The sequence below is a fragment of the Augochlora pura genome, chromosome 4 (genome assembly GCF_028453695.1).
Source record: "Augochlora pura isolate Apur16 chromosome 4, APUR_v2.2.1, whole genome shotgun sequence".
Lineage (NCBI taxonomy): Eukaryota > Metazoa > Arthropoda > Insecta > Hymenoptera > Halictidae > Augochlora > Augochlora pura.
Window position 1 is genome coordinate 16,266,248 of NC_135775.1, and position 17,833 is coordinate 16,284,080.

Sequence of the window (17,833 nt, forward strand, 5' to 3'; positions counted from 1 at the left end):
GGGATCAAGGAAGACCTCCTATGATTTACGGAATGTACAATAATACAAGAAAATTTAGTTCGTGTTGAAACAATTTTATTAAAAACAAAAATATAGGATCCCGGGGGTAAACACTTGCGGGGATGATACAGTTTCTTCGAAAATAAATTTGTCTATGAATTAATGTAACATTTAAGCGTACGTCTAAATGTTTCGCTTACATACACAGCAGTGATTGTTTATCAAAGTTAATAGTATAATTTTGTAATGAAAACGAATATCTTCCTCGAAAGAAAAGTATATTACATTTTTTAAAAGCCAATAAAACAGGATCACTCTTGGTTAAGTAATTTATACGTTATTATTATCGAAAATATATATTATTTTGAAATTGAAATGCGAATAGTAAACCTACATTACAGATTCGACATTTTATGTCTGATCGTCTAATTTTCTATATTTATCAAAAATATTTAGAAGAGCATGTACTCCCGGAACTATGTCTAAAAATAATCCTGAGTACACTTTTCTTCATGCACGTTTCTTCACAAAAATGTATCTGCAACACCTACTATGAACAATGAAATTTTCTTAACAGTTCTATAAGTATTAAAAATAATGTTATACTTTTTAATCGGTCATATTGAAAGTTTAAATAACGCGTTGAGTGTCGATGATCAAACACTAAAATTTCCACGAAATAATTTGATGAATGAAACTGAAACTACAAATTTAATTTATTATGACAATCGTCCTACTAAAATTCAATTTGTTCATATACGTTACAATAAAAATGGATTGTGAAAACTAGTCAAAAATTAATGTCAATCATATGTGGCCGACGGAGCACTCAACGTGTTAAATTCAATGACGATAACGTTCGATATATGATATTCCGTATTAAGAGTGATTATTGGCATTATATAAAATCTAAACACGTAAATTACTTTGTACGTAACCAAGCATGTTTATCAGTCATGGTCATTAACATGTGATTTATTGTTATTGAACTTTGGTACAAATACTTTCAAGTTGCGCAGACTAGCATATAATAAAATGTATTGTCAGTCATCCACTGTTTACAGGGTCTCACAAAAAGTCTACTTCAGACATGTATATCTATAGCCAAAATATTTGAATATATGCAATAAGTGATAAACATGCTTTATTGATGACCATAAGGGTCAATTATTGATTCTAATTTTTTCATCCATTAATTTAAAGTAACACTTACTGTTATATCACAAATATCCCTTAGGAATGAAACACTACACCAAATAGCAAGATATATCATTTCAGATGCAAATACTCCTTTAAACAATTCCATCGCAAACTACACAAATTTTTGAAAATATTTAATGTTAATACGATGCATTAAAGGAGTGCTTGAATCCTTAAATTGGAATTCTACAGAAAGAACATGAGCCGCAAATAATTACTACAATAAAATAAATACTACATATCTGATTAAAGCAGGCAAGACAAATGTTGAATTAAAATAATACCTAATTAGAATTGTAATTACACGTACTATTACATTCATCAATTAAGCATCCGTAACATTAAACCTTTGCCTTATGATTTCTTCTGCAACTGAGTTCATTCGAGCTGCTTTATCCTTAATAGTTCATTAGAAGAAAGAGAAATATTGGCATCGGAAAAATAGTGTTCCATTTATATTATAACAATTGAATGACATTCATATTTCTTCAAATCTTTTTGGAATATTCGTCATAAATTTTGCACAACATTATAAAACAAAAGCTTAAATACTCTACAGATAAAGTCTTAGTCCCAAATTAAATAAGATAAAATAAAGAATAACGCCAGAGTCGTTTATACAGGGTAAACCTTTTAACCAACACGCATTTGCTTATCTTTAGTTTCCAATAATACAAACCTCTGGTGCGAGTAAAATTATACATTTGAATGGAACAAGAATTAAAACTGGAAACAACTTGGGTAGATTTATTTATAAAGACGTGTTCTTTTAAAAACTTCACCCCGTACTTTCTCAATGAATTTTTCTATAACAAAAGAAATAATGTTCCCCTGAAATGTAACAGAACAAGTTTAACAACATTGAATAAGCATCTTTTTTGTACATGTAATAAGGTGTTTTATACTTTTCACAAAATGCAACTATACACAGTTACACTGTGCCACACTTTGTAATGTGGTTATACCAACAGTAACGACTTTAAAATCAATATGACCCATAAAAGAAAATACATATTTAAAATCTTTTCGAAATAAACTTTGTACAAAGTTTCATTAAAATCAGTTAAAAATTCGCTGGTATAAATTCTTAAAATATTTGAATATATATTCCGCGTAAAAACACGGCGTATAAAAATTTTTAGACATAAAAAATTCGCTCTTTTTACTTCTGCAACAAGATTTCTTTAAGCACCAAAAAATATATCACATATAGTTTTCTTAAAAACTGCTTTATGATAAAGAGATTAATTTTTTTCTCATTCTATTTGCCTGGGACGTTTCTTCAGGAGAGCCTTCTTAAGTGGTATAGATAGTAACGGGTAAGACAAGTAGATTATGTGACCACAATAATAAATGGAAGAATAAACTTGATTGTAACGAGAAAATGATAAAAGATGGAAACAGGTGACGCTGTAGCCCATAAAAATGAACGTGTAGACGAACGTGAATATTGAGAACAGAATTCGAATCTCGGGATGATTTTTCAGTAAACTTTGTAATTTCTCTTGCTTCTCGAATATTGAAGTCAACTGAAACATGAAAGAAGATTCTATTAATTAGTTGTTTAAATAAGTTGTTCACGATTATGAAGACATAAAATAACATTATTAATAGCGATCTCATTTAAAACTAATTGAATTTAAACATGTTCTGCTATTATTTACATATCCTTTTTGCAAAGATTTGAGTTTGGCAGAACACGAAATATGATTTATCGTTTTCTTTCAAAAAATTTCTCTTTATCCAGTCTTTTAAAGATTTTAGTGATTTAACGAGTGAAAATATTGTGAAGACAGAAAAAAATACTTTATAATATACATCTAATACATATGCAAAATAGATTAATTATTTGGAAGGTGTAGTATCTGTATTAAAATTAATTCAACCACGTAGATAATCAAAAGCTAAGATTATGAGCAGGACGGCTCACAATTTCCCTGTTTAAAAATATAAATGTAATTATATCTAGAAAGAAGTTATACTTACATCTTTCTCAGCATACATAATCATGAACTCAAGGGAAAAGCATACATAATATCCTGAATGAAATCCATGCCACAATGCAAGGAAGAATAAAGTGAAAAATTGGCTATAGAGCTTCGATCCCATGAATTTCAATCTTTTGTATATATATTCTGCACACCAATTATTGGTATTTGTGTTAAATGACATGATATAATGATTAAATCGGGTCGCTGTTTCAAAGATAAACAATTTAACATTTTCACAACCATCCCAAAGGAGCTCGCCTTTTTCATTTTTTCCAGTGTACGTCAAACCGAATGTTGTGCAGACCTAAAATAACAATGACGACATTAAATTCTATTAATGGAATACTTTCAATAATTTATCCAGAAGTAACTGCATAAATATATTGTAGTTATAAATGAATGAAATTGTGTATTATGTTGTCGACCGGAGAAAGTCCATTCTAGATGTGAACGCATCTTTAAGTTTACAATATGGTTTCACTAGTTACAAATAGTATTCATGGAGAATTGTGTAATGTACTTCCCGAAATTGTAAAATATTATATTGCACATATTAACTGAAAATTATAGATGTACATGAAGTTTTTATACAATTACACATTTGTGTATTTATTTGAAGATAATTCTCATTTATTTAGACAATTTATCACATATTTCTAGGCAAAGTCTTTTTGATATTGAAATGAAGTACCCTTACTTTTTACGAACTTGAAGAATTTGAATGATATATGAATATTACACAATTCAATTTAGACATCCTATTGAAAAATGTTTGTGCAAATTAGTATAGCTACAATATTTGAGTATCTTCTGTTCTACTCACCCCTTCAGAAAGTAGCCAGCAACAAATATATTTGTACATATTCACATGGCCCCAGAATCCCATTATAAGAAGCCGTTTGAAGAATGGCTGTTTCTGGAATTCCAAACTTAGCATGTACTGATCCGATATGTACATTGTTCCTAATTGGTAGAGCGACACGTATACAAATCCAAGAAGCATACGACAAATCCCGGGAACAACACAAGGTGGTAATTCTTCCTTCCGAAAACTCTGAAAACATAAAAAAGTCAGTTAATCACATTTGTACGACTATTATTAGCCACATCGCGTTATAAAATCAATATTTAATTCAGAGTTTGTAGAGTATTCATCAGTATAGCAAAGTTATTAAGCCATGTTTCATATAATCAACAATAGCGATTTAACATCATATCAATTCTGTGCAAAACTATAATTGTAATTCTGACAATTAATAGAAAGTATCGTAATAATAATTTTAATTTTAATTTGCTGAAACACCCAAAAATTTATTGCTATATCATTGCTTTTTTAAAATGTTCTACACAGAAAAATACACTATTTTAACTAATGTTGATATTGATGACTAATTTTGTTGCTAAAATAGTGTAATTGATACATTTAATAAATTATAATCAAGCATACATTTATAAGAATTATACAAAACTACTGTCTCTGACACAATTATATTTTTACATTACATATACATGTACAATAAATTCTTTTGTCATGAATGAAGATGAAGTTGTTATTTTCGTTTTGTTTTAACGCAATTAAATTTACGACAAATCAATGAGTTATCCAATTATTAATATGTCATTGAACTGTAACTTACGTCTGCCATCAAGGTTCCGTTTACGTAATCCAAGTACCTTTTCATACTAAATTGTGGTCCAACAAGGAAAGAGCCTGGGAAGTACGAAAACGCTGTAATTTCTAATAATGTTGGTGGCTCTTTTATCGCCGCTTTCTTCTGCGATACTGACAATTTCTCCTGAAATAACAATTATACGGTCTAACAAAAGTTAACTCGTTTACAAAATTCCATAATAATTTCAAAGAAATGTTCGTTTTTATATACATTAAGGTGTTAAATACCAATCTTCGAACTATTTTTACCTCTTACGTATCATTTCAAAAACAAACGTTGATTTTCTACAAAATTCTACTGTGCATATGTACAATTTAAACAGTGTGATCCGAGGGAGCATGATTTGAATATCATTACATTACATTTACGTAAATATTCACCAACATGTAAAAAAACTTGGGAAAATTATAAAATTAGAGTTTACGATTTAAAACTCTCAGAACCATATTTTTTGTAATTAATAAAATAGATTGCGGATAATTGTGCAAAATAAATATTCTTGAGCGTAATTACAACAATTTGATAAGAGAGATAATTATTTTATCTTTGGATAACGCTACTCCATCCATTTTATTGCATTTATTTTGCAGTTTATTGTTACTACAATATAATATATTTTTCCATTGTAATATATATTTAATAACAATATTAATGGGTTATTTTAAAAATTGTTACTTATTAGGTCGTCGCGTTATGACATTATTAATAACCCTTTCAATATAGAATTTAGTACGGACACCAGTAATTGTAAGAACGAGATCGTTGCGTGCGTGTAATCGGATAAGAAGAGAGGTACAGGCGTAACCTAGGGTTAGTAGCTAGCCATTGGTCAGTCGTTCATATACCGTCCTTTCGGCACAGTTGTATGCGTTCTCCTTCAAGTGCTTCATATGTAGTCGAGCTCGTTTTAGTTACTCTTTGTTATCAATTATAAAATTAGTGCGACACAATATCGTAGTTAATCAATAAAAAATGTTGTCTCTGTGCCGATAGAAAGATCATGAATTTAATATTCGAAATAAAATACGATCCAGATTAATTATATAAATATCTGTAAAGGCGACATACATAGTATCGCATCGTATTCCCAATTGAAATCGAAAAGTGCCGAAATGAATAGAAAGGAGTTTAGAAGGAAGAATAATAGCGGTAAGTTTAAAGATGGAAACGTTAACTAATATTAACTAATATTCAATCAGCGAACCCAGTTTCAATGGGTTTTCCATGGGTTTCAATCGGGTGGTAGTTCGCGGGAACCTGTTTCTAAAGTTTTTTGAGTTCGTTAAACCGGTACCCGAGGGTGTCCATTTCTTACTGTAATATCTTCTATTAATTGCATATCTATCAACTACAATTTTTGAATGATTTAAATCTTAGTGTTAAGCACTTAATTAAAAACACTTGATTAATCTTAGCGTTTCATATTTAAAATAAGTTCTCTTCTTATTGGACTTGGCACCACGATATAATAAAAACTTGTTCGACCATGAAGTAATAAACAATTTACCATGAAATTATAATTTCAAGCTACGCATGTGATGATAGTATTTTTTATAATGTTTATTAAACTTTATATCGTAAAGGGAATTTTAAAAAACAGTGTATACTGTATACTATCGGTTTTCCCCATTTTTGTTTTGTGGAACTAATCAATTTGGCGCAAATGTGTGACACAAACATAAAACGTTTAATAAACGGCATTTTTATATTGGATATGATTTGTCAAAACATGTTTATATAATCGCTTAAAAAGTGGTTTTCAAAATTTTTCATTACTCTATTGCTACTATCGAATTTATTAAGAATAACGTGGATAGAGGTAGTTTAAGAGCATAAATTATACAAAAACAAACAGAATAATCTATATAGAAGATATCTCAAAATCAGAACAGATGGTAAAAGCAGATGTGAGATCGCATGTGAGAATGTGTGGGTTTTCGAAAAATTCAACGAATTGTGTCTATACTACATGTATCCCGTACTACATAAACCTAATACATACAACATTTCGATTTATTTAAATTTAGTACAAATTAATACATCGGCAATTTAGCAAATAATCATATTCGTTAACAAGCTCAATATTTTGTATTACGATATAATAGAGAAAAAAATGCCACTGACCTTAATGAACAGAACTACCAATTTCACAATAATTGACGCGGAAAGTATAAATATTGCTATTTGATTTCATTATTTTACATTTAGTATCGGACAATTAGTTGAAAATTGGTGAAATGAAAAGGTCTATACAAAAACTACGTTACTGCAATAAGTATCTTAAAACATCCATTGACAAAGATTGATACACAAAAAGAATCATAAGTGATCCTATTCACATTCGATCATATTTTTGTGAATAAAGATCCAACGTTCGAGCGTTAAACGATAAAAATAGGACTTATCGAAACGAATGAATGAGAAATTGATACACTTGCATAAAAAAAGGAAAGTCATCTATATTTCGTCAACATTCGTACTGACCACGTTCGACAGGATGTTGGCCGAGTAAACATGCACTTACGGAATGTTCAAAGTTCAATCTTCTACATTCTCGAAATCACGACCGAAAAAAACATTCCTAATTTTCAAGAGTTTTTTGTTTGCACGTGAAATGATGTCTCACGTGCTTACATCGCTCGTGCACATCATTTTGTATAAGCATGCAAAAGAAATTCTTACGTTACTGTATGTTATTAGAGGTAATTGCTTTAAAAAACAATATTACTAATCAGACATTAAAATATTCATTATGTATTACGTACATCGGGTTGTCGGCCATCCAGTACATTGAACGCAAGACCTATTAACCGCAGCGTTAGCACACACTGTGGCATAGTCCATTTTATGTCGTAATCATCCGTACCTGTCATGTAATATCCTGGCAACGGTAAAAATAAGTATTAGTTTTGCATGTACGGATTTATTACATTCACTCGTTTGTCATCTGCAGACCGTGGTTATTTACGCAAATAAAACACGAATATATTTTCATATATTACTTCAGAGGCGTTCGAATAAGAGAAATTTTATTAATTGAAAATTTCCTTATATTAAAAATGGAGTTCGGAAGATCATTTAACAATTCGCACTCGAAGCCATTTTACACATATATCCAAAATGAAATTTACAAATTATTTTGGAACTTGCGTTCGTTATTTTAGCACAAAATGCGCACTATTTTCAACAAATCTTTTGTGTGTATTTAGCTATTGTTACCAAACTAATTTCATAATCATTAAGAATAGAAAAGTCAATCGAGGAAAAGTGATTTATTAATCACTTTTACAATCACATTTACAACATTTACAAGCATTAATGATATAGCTATCATAGAACTACAATAAAAAATTATCTAGTTAGTTATCGGTGATCAAAGTTATAAAATAATTTCATATTGAAATTTCAAAACACGCGGTTTTGATCTCTCTGAAAAAATAGTGTTAAATTCAAATTGTAAATGATGCCTCAATACCTCTTTGCTAAACACAGCGTTGAATTAAAATTTTGGAAGCTACCACTTGACCCTGCTGGTAAAAATAGCATTCAATTGAAATTATAAACAGTGCCGTTTGACCTCTTGGTAACAATACTGTTGATTTAAAATTTCAGATGATTTTATTTTCCAACTTTTCAACTTCGAGAAATTAATCAAAATACTGAATAAATATTTCAAAGAGAATTTCTTTCAATTTGGATCGAAGAACGAATTCTGCTCCCTCGGGAATGTTTAATTTTATGGTAAATATTTGGGAATAAATAAGTTTATAATGTTGTTTAATTTTGACAAAAAACATCACATGTTTTATACAATTTTATCTGTAGCATTTGTAGTTTTAATATAGTATCGAGGCATGAACTTTTGTGAACTTTTTTTGGAAGAAGAGATCTGTGGACAGATTATAACGGACGATGATACAATATAATCTACTCTCTGTCAAAAAGCACACTATAGTAGGTCAGGTTATCTCTTCAACGCAACGCTGATAGTTATTTATCAGTCATTCGCTCTACACAAAACCTGTTAAATTATTTCCCTCCTTGAGAGACATTCTTTTCCGGCCATAAGACACAGATTTTATCATTTATTGTACAACTGTTACATGTACTTTTTATTTTGTCTAAGTGAGTTAGTATCAATAAATGCAACATGATCTAAAAATCTGACTTATATGTCAAAGAAAAATACCAAAATTTCAATTTTATCATTCAGATTGTAAAAAAGTTCTCTTACTTAATAGCCAATTAATCTGCAAGTCGACTTGATACTTTTTAATTATTAAAAATTGTAAAAAGTAATTTTTGCTTTATTTTAATTCGATCGAAGTGTAAAATGAGAAACGAGGCTAACTAGAATTGGATCGGCTCAAGTTTATAGAGTGCAAGAAATGATAATAAGCCTTACGCACCCCGAAGTAAAAGAAATTATTTAATAAAAAAAAGAGTTAGACTGTAAAACATAACAAATAATTGATAAGAGAACAATGCTTCTCTTATATCTCGTATGACATGTTCGAACGTATGAACACGCAATATTGAAGACCGCATTAATGAACTCCCACGCACATCTCAAATGATAAATTAATATTGCATGCTGCAAGTTCCGCGACGTGCAAGTGTCAAGTTAAAGCATTAAATTACTTTCATATTTATGTAAGCTCTTGCACGAAAACTTTAATCAAATTTGATCACTAGACTGCGTATTTTATGCATTTATGACAAAAGAATCGTTACATTATTTTCAACTTGTAATAATTATTAAAAGAAAGAAGACATTTCCAGCCAATGTTGGTTTCTTGCTAATAACTAAAACAATTTTTATTTTGCATAAAGATCCACAGATTACTGATCATATTAAACTCATTGTACACAAAAACTAATATTTCATGGAAATAATCAATTTTTGTTTCTAATGCCAAGACTTTTTATAAAATGAAAACTTGTCACATTATTCCTGAAATGATTGATGTTGCAAGTTACTATTACATTAAGTGTGACAATTTTGAAAAATTTTAACATCATTTTTACCAGCAGAGTCACGTCTCAATTGATTATTTAACATTTTCTGCACTAATTATAAATTAATTTGGTATAAATGGGTGTATATAGAGAAGATCGATAAAAATAATGTTAAAAGATGCATAAAATAGCTGTTAATATTTTCATCTACAAGTTATCATTTAAAGAAACAGTATTACATACCCAACAGTAGGTAAACCATGTTGAAGATGAAAGTCACTATCACTGACAGGGTAGTGCCACCGAGATACTTTAAAATAAGATAAGTGGCACATATCGTAGTTCCTGAGTGGACAGTGTTGAACCCTGTAAATTATGTTAATATTATATATATAAACGGGAATTAATAATAAATATTACATTTCTTGGATCAATTCGAAGCAAAAAAGAAAGCGACCTATTGAAACGTTTATAAAAATACATTATTGACAACAATATAATATTTTAGGTGGTACACAATTTCAAACGTGTTAAAATTGAAATTTCGCTAGAATTTAATTTTCGCATGTCATGACTGAATAGCAACAATAATCGATTATTCTACGCAAAACTTTTTATTCGAAACAGTTTGTGTGTGTGCATGAAAAAGTCGAAAGTAGTAAGAATTTAAGTATAGTATTATCGATTTTGTCAAACTAAGCTACGATTCCAAAGAAAAAACAAAAGAATAGTTATAAGGTATGCTGTCATTTTCGTTTAAATAATTCTTTTTACAAAATCCACATACGATTTTATATCGCAAAAAATAAAAACCCTAGATGTCCTTATAATTATTATTTGTACAGTATTGCCAAGAACACTCCATGCCTTTATTATTCGTGATACAATATTGTAGACGAATTTTACTATATAAAATTACAAAATGAAAAATGAATAATTTTCAAATTATTTTTCTTTGTTATGATAAATCAGTAATAATGAAATGAATGAATTGTGCACAAGGACAAAATAATGTCAACGTAAAACTGCTATTGTCAAGTTACTCATGATATCTGCAGATTAGGATATGAACGTTTTCATTTGCATAATATTTCATTGAAAAGACAGAATGAGAATATTTAAAAAAAATGTATACTATATATTAATTTGACAATTATTTTACCACTTCAATGTTCCTGAAATGGAGCTGTCTTTTGAATAAAAATTAATCTGAATACATGTAATCATGATTAACGATCGGAATCACTGATAGCAATGTGATTCATCTATTTTCTGTAATATGTAGTCGTTCGGTAAAGGATAGCCATTGAATTAATGGAAGAATGACAGAATGATTGATAGGAGCGTAAGAGGATAAATAATCGTCAATGATGATATACGATTGAACATGAAAGAAACGTGTGGTCGATGAATTTCCAAATTACTAGTCATTTTGATTAGTTTTCATAAATGAAACCACTTTACATATAGATGTGCCGCGATATTACGCCGTACATTATATAAATAACTTCCGAAGTTTCTGCCATTGTTTGCTGAGCATACATTTGCATAAGGTAGTTATTCCTAAACAAAATGCATTCGCAAAACGTTACGACTGCCTTATGACAGCAGTGCACAGTCAAATTCACATGGAGTCAGAAACAGACATGTAAATTTAAACGTACTGAACACCTTTTCCTTCCAAGAACTGACTTGAGTTCCGCTCGACAAAATATATTATGTATGTCAAGCAGTAACGGTTAAAGTTTACGCTCGAAGACATTTTGACTCTCATTTCGATTGTTTCTTGACTTTATTATGTTCCCTATATGGAATTTAACACTTACTCCTGCCACACTGAAATTGTTATCTGTTTATTAGATACACACTTCGGTAATGTAAAAGTTGCTCGGAATTACAATATAGTTTTCATCACAGTCTAAAAGTTGCCATTCGATTCTAATGGGTTAAAGGTCGTCTTACCTTCGTAATTCTAGCGTCAATGGATAGCTAGGATTATTCTGATTAAAATAAACCAAAACTCTATGCAATTCTGACTACGTTTATTATATACATTAATAATAATAATAATTATTATTATTATGCTATAATAATTATACAATAATTAGCAATGAACATAATAGACGTAGTCAGAATTGCATGGGGTTTGGGTTTATTTTAATCAGAATAATCCTAGCTATCCACTGATGTTACCATGATGAAATTAAAATAAAATTTTCTTTCTTCTCGTCTGACGAGAAAATCTTATCGAAACTTTTCAAAAATGTTTATTATAATTCAAATATCGATTCAAAAATTCGATTAACTTTTATATGAACTATTTTTTTATTATCTTTTGGCTTTTGCGATTTATGAGCACTCGGGTAGGTCTAATGAACACTTGCGCAGAGTCTCATAAAAATCGGTGTGCATCAGTTATCTTGTGAGTGGTATACATTTAACCGTGCGTACAACGACTTCCTAAATGCTATTTATTACATACTTACAAAAGCGTCACTTTAATGAGACATTCTTTCACCGAGACTAAAGTTTGTTACGACTTGCAAGATTAAAAATGAAGCTCATAAAATTAGAAGACGACGACATGAAAGCTGCTCGAATTGCAATCACTTTAACGTCACAGAATAAAAAACGCTTAACGACATTCTTACGGGAAGATTTATTTATCGCTGTAAAGAAGTGCGGTGCACGTCGAAGAAAATGTTACGCGTTTCGTTTAAGACGTAGTAATGTTCGCTTCGGTACCCGATACACGTGCATCGTGTGACAAACGTTTTTTTCTAAGAAGACATTCATAAATAATAAATGTTAGTCAACATTTCCTTTCCAAGTAGTACCGAAGCCAATATTATCAATATTTTCATATCAATTTAACGAGGAAAAACATTTTGATTTCATTTGATACTACATTATATTTATGAAAAAAAGTTTATTTAAATAATTCTGGAAGTATCGGAATGTTTTCAGCGAAACAATTTTTACAGAAATGTTCTTTAATACTGTTAGAATACTACTCATTGAATAATTTTTAGTGTTTGTTGTAATTATGAAGCACTTTCGATTAAAAACTTATCTATTGCTATTACAAGCAAATTTAGAAATTCTCTTCCAATTGAAATGTCTAGTTCCAAGAATTTGTCTCTATCTGCTCTTATTTACATTATACTCTGTACTCTGTAAGTGCAAAATGCAAATATAGTTTCTGTGATCAAAATTACCTTAATATCGGCGGAGATATTGTTGAAATTTGTTGTAGTGATTTCTCCTCAGCCATTACCTGTAGGAATGTAATTTCTAACTAAAAATCGAACGAAACATTCAACCGATAAAGTTCATTTACAAATATAATGATCGCATGAGCTGTGTGAAGAAGCTACGTTGAATTTATCCTTTGATTATGTAATTTCGAATTTTTATAAAGTGACACCCCTGTAAGCAACTACTTACAGTACCACATCTGTCGGATTTGCATATTTTGTTAAATTTAAATGGGAAGAAAATATATTCAATGTTTTTTATAAATAATAAAAATTTATTTTGTAAATGCTAGTTCAAAGGAGTTCTATTAAAAAATTATGAAAGAAATATGAAATATTTGAAGCAGAAATGGAAATAATAATGAATTTTCATTTACTGCGTTAAATCAATGATATGTACAGAATAAGACATATTGAAATCCATGCACTAACTCTATTTGGATTAATTTTTTTAGAAAAATAATCCTAGTATTTGTATGTGGTATATGCGATACTTATACTCAATACATTACTTCACTTTATTGTTTGGAGAAAATTATGTTAAATTTTCTATGATAATCTATTGATAATTATAAAAAGTATCGAATAGTTTTCAGTTGTGTAAAAAGTGTGTTGTGAATTGTTTTACTATTTTATTACTTGTTTAACAGTGAACTGCTCCTTGGAAATAGCATTATCACCTTTTTTAAATGTTTCTAATAAAAGGGAGAATGAAAGTTTTAATACGAACAGCAAAAATTATAAATAAAGGTCATACCATCGTACAATGTACATATTCTTGGTAATAACTGTTGCCTTTTATTTTGAGAATCGTAAAAAGAAAATGCAGTATCCATAATATAGATTACTGTTATAATACTCCAATCCACTTATACGAGGCCTAAAAACCCCACTCAATATTGAAAGAAAAAATTTAATCGCACTACATTTTTTCAATTATTATTCTTGGGTATATCTTTTTCTCAGTCAATTTTCATTTGTACGTATACTTGGAAACAGAAGCTTTCATCGGCAATTGAACAGGTGTTAATACCTAGAAATTACCTAGCAGTAAGTCAATCATGATACTAACATAAAAAACGTTCAGCTCTAGGAACAGGTTCAACTTTCGACATATGTTGAATCATATATCATATGTCTGATAAACACAACAAATTCGAGGAATTGTTACCATTTTATCATGGGTTACGGTTGATTGCGTCAAAAACTATCGTGAATACAAAAATGTATTTTTACAAAAATTGAATAGTTTCAATTATTTGCTTATTATTATTTTAGCAGATGCGATGTCTAACATTTCATTTCTTGGTACAAAGTTCCATGTTAAAAAGAGAAATTTGTTCATCGTATTTCCTAAATTAACTTTCAGCATTAAAAAGTTTATTCTTCCATAACATTAAAATTTTGTAAATATAATGAAATTATAACTTTTTTATATTTTCGATACTATATGTGCTAATCAACAGTACACATACCAAACACGTTGCAGTTACATATATCTTTATAGTACTGTATCAACGTTATTACTACATAAAACTTGACTGTTCCAGTAAAGTTATTTTATTTTTATCTAACATACTTGATCGAAGCAAATAGATGATTGATGCAATGTGAATGATTATATATACAAAATATCAAAACCGTTTCATATATGACAAATATAACATCATTGGTTGATTAATATAATAATATTACCATTGCAATCGTGAAAATGAAACAAAATATATAGCGTCCGCTCTAATTATGAGGTGCAGGAGCTACACAGATATTTATTTCTCTTTTTTAATAACTTTAGTTGAAAATAAGTCAATAGTATATATTTAAATTCTTTAAATGCTTTTATTGCTTCGTATATGGTGAACTTATTTTTGTAATACGTGCATAATATCCGCAATATACTGTTACTATTCAACTCAAATTTCAGAAACAGGATCGGTTTATCTACCTCAGATTACATAATACGTGTACCATTATTGACGCGAAATTTACGACAAAGGTAAAATATTAAATCAAAGATTAATTAGTTTTTAAAGTTATTTTTAGCAGATGCAGTTACATACTTTTTTTCTTAAATAACTACAAGCTGTTACCAGTGGTTACAAAGATTGCTACTATGCTCACTTTCTATATTTTGCAATTCTGTGAAAAGTTGCTTATCTTTCTCCGATTATATGTAACTTCGATATTTGTGAGTTGGAAAATCGTCTCATAGCAAATATTATAAAATGTCTCAGTTAACGCTAAACGTACCAAGTATGTTTTTATATGTAATATACTATTTTATATGTATATCAATACTGTTACGTATGGATTCAACCATAACAACAGTAAAGGATTTTAAAAATGCCATGAAAAAAAAACATTTTGTGAAATTTAATGCAATTTGAAAGTAATTTTCTGATATTATTCTATAATAAGTAGGAAATCAAAACAAAAATAATTACCGTAATTCCAGTAGCAAATTAAAAGGCCGCAACTCGTGAAAAATAAATGCTGAGAAATTGGACTCTTTCCGTAAAATTTGTACCTGTGGAGAAGGGCGATTGGAAATCCTGAAAGTTCAATTACATTTCCATTATCTTTTAGTTTTTATTAAAACCCCTTGAAATTTCACATCCATAAAGCAGCCGTTATTCAACACCCAAGTCTATATACAATTTGGGGCTTAATGTTAATAGTACTTTCTACGCTCCTAAATTCATGATCACTTCTCTTAATTTTAAACTCAACAGCTATTTTTGAGAAATTTACAAGGAAAGGAATTTCCAAAAAGATTTTTTCTTTTTTTAGAAAGTATTATTTTATATATATTAAGTTCCGAATGCTTTTTACGGAAAATTCTTGATTACTTAAGCAAGAGCACCGAATATTTTCTCGTGCAAATATTAATTTACTCTTGTGTTATGTAACGCAGTAGGCAAACACATATTTGACTCGTTGAAGACAAATACAATACAAACAAATCGAAATGCAATACAATTCTAATTTGTATAAGCAAAAGCGAAAATTAGCATCTTTTTTCAAATTCTTATCACATCTATAAAGTAACACAGTAAAAAACAAGAATGGTAAGGATAATTTTTCCGTTAGGCAATATTCACATTAAAATGCGGCAGAAAATATAAAAATACTTAAATTAATTTAATTATTACGTTTCACCTTCTTTGTATCATCATTGTTACAAACATTACTATTTACAAAACCATTGCTACAAGAAAAGGAGAGGACCGAAAATTTGATAACAGGAAAAGTAAATGATCGTTGCTTTTTTGTTGGAATTATTATTGTAATATTGCGCGAAGAAATTCAAGCTCCAATACACATATGTACACATAAACACACTTGCAATTTTTCATCGATTGGGATAGTGGATACAATAATTCATTAGACAGTTGCATTATTTCTGTACAAATAATAAAACCAATTTATTAATAATAGTATCACAAAGAAATACTACAAGAACACACAATATCCAAACAGAATTAACGTATTCATTATCGATGGTAATAACATGAATCGAATATCTAATAATGCCTTGTTTTCAATAATCGTTAGAACTTATGTAACAATATTCTTTTTGTACAAAGAACAACGGGAAAAAGGAAAATACATTAAATACCATAATAAAGCATCAAATTCTGTTAGTAATGACACCGTTATCATTATTTCCAGGTTTGAAGCGAGAACTTATCCTATGCGCATGAGTCAACTATCAAGTGTAGGTAACCTTATCCAAACATTTGAATGCCATAACCAAATCTGATTGTCATTAAATCTTCAAAAATAGCGTAGATATGATGGGAAATATAAAAAGACAGCAGGTTAAAATAGATAAGAATCGAAACTTATGTCGATTATGCAATCAATGGTTAAGCACAGCAACTGGATTCAGGTTATAGGTTAACGAACGCCAACCACAATTCATGGAGACAATACAAAAAATACGAAGAAAGGAAAGGAAATCATATTTTGGTGACTGGTTCAATTACCAAGTAAAATGGAGATAAGAAGTTGGAATGCTGCTCCCGAGACACCTATGGTATCGGAGATACTCGACAATACACTGTTGGACATTGCCAGTCCTCGAACTTGATCTTCTACTTTAAAAATTTTACTATGTATTCGAACTGAATTTGTTACGTTTGCGTTGAATTTGCGTTCAGCTAACTAATTTTTCAAATAAAAATATTTATAATTTTTCGTAGAGATACCGTGATTCGTCACCACCGAGGTTATCAAACATTTGTACTAAAGAGACGATCAGTAGCAGGAAATGAACTTTGCGTAATGGTCAGAAATGCGTTCGGAAATACGCTCAATTAATGTGAAAAAATATTTTATCGGTAATGTTTTCAAAGAAAGAATTGCGTTTTTAGATTACATATCTACTTGTAAGTTACGAAATTAACAATATAGCTTCAAATTTTTATCTGTACAAGAGTCAACATTTCGATTAATTTGGGAACGCTCGTAAATGCATCTCAGCGATGCACACCAGCCAAACCTATATGTCAATGACAGCGTCATTTCTTATACACTTAATTTTGAATTTTTTTTCGATTGCATATATTAATACCAAATTAAAGCGATTTGCACGTTCAGTTACAGAAATTTAAATTTATAATATATTTCCCGAATCCTTTGTAAAGGACTTAACTTAATTAAAATAAAGAACTATTGTACATATTGTAATATGTAAAATGACATCTCTGTAAAGTTACTTGTAACAATTGTTTGTATATAAAAACGTATG

General features: G+C 29.5%; 1 protein-coding gene across 1 annotated transcript; it reads right to left on the reverse strand.

Annotated features, from left to right (window-relative positions):
* Positions 1–53: 53 nt before the first annotated feature.
* Positions 54–17,202, reverse strand: Nes (lysophosphatidylcholine acyltransferase 3 protein nessy). The gene is made up of 8 exons (XM_078177680.1): positions 17,070–17,202; positions 15,525–15,632; positions 10,067–10,189; positions 7,630–7,745; positions 4,829–4,987; positions 4,015–4,245; positions 3,187–3,495; positions 54–2,729 (listed from the first exon to the last, which is right to left on the reverse strand). Exons 1-8 carry the CDS (start codon positions 17,152–17,154, stop codon positions 2,457–2,459), a joined length of 1,404 nt encoding a protein of 467 aa, XP_078033806.1. The 5' UTR covers positions 17,155–17,202; the 3' UTR covers positions 54–2,456.
* Between the last annotated feature and the right edge of the window lie 631 nt (positions 17,203–17,833).

Bases quoted from the DNA above. Each gene is read 5' to 3' on its own strand.
- Nes (XM_078177680.1), bottom strand. From the start codon at position 17,154: ATGTCCAACAGTGTATTGTCGAGTATCTCCGATACCATAGGTGTCTCG. The intron at 15,633-17,069 runs GTAATTGAACCA...TTGAACTTTCAG, and splicing joins TCTTATCTCCATTTTACTTG to GATTTCCAATCGCCCTTCTC. The intron at 3,496-4,014 runs GTGAGTAGAACA...TTGTTATTTTAG, and splicing joins GCTGGCTACTTTCTGAAGGG to GTCTGCACAACATTCGGTTT.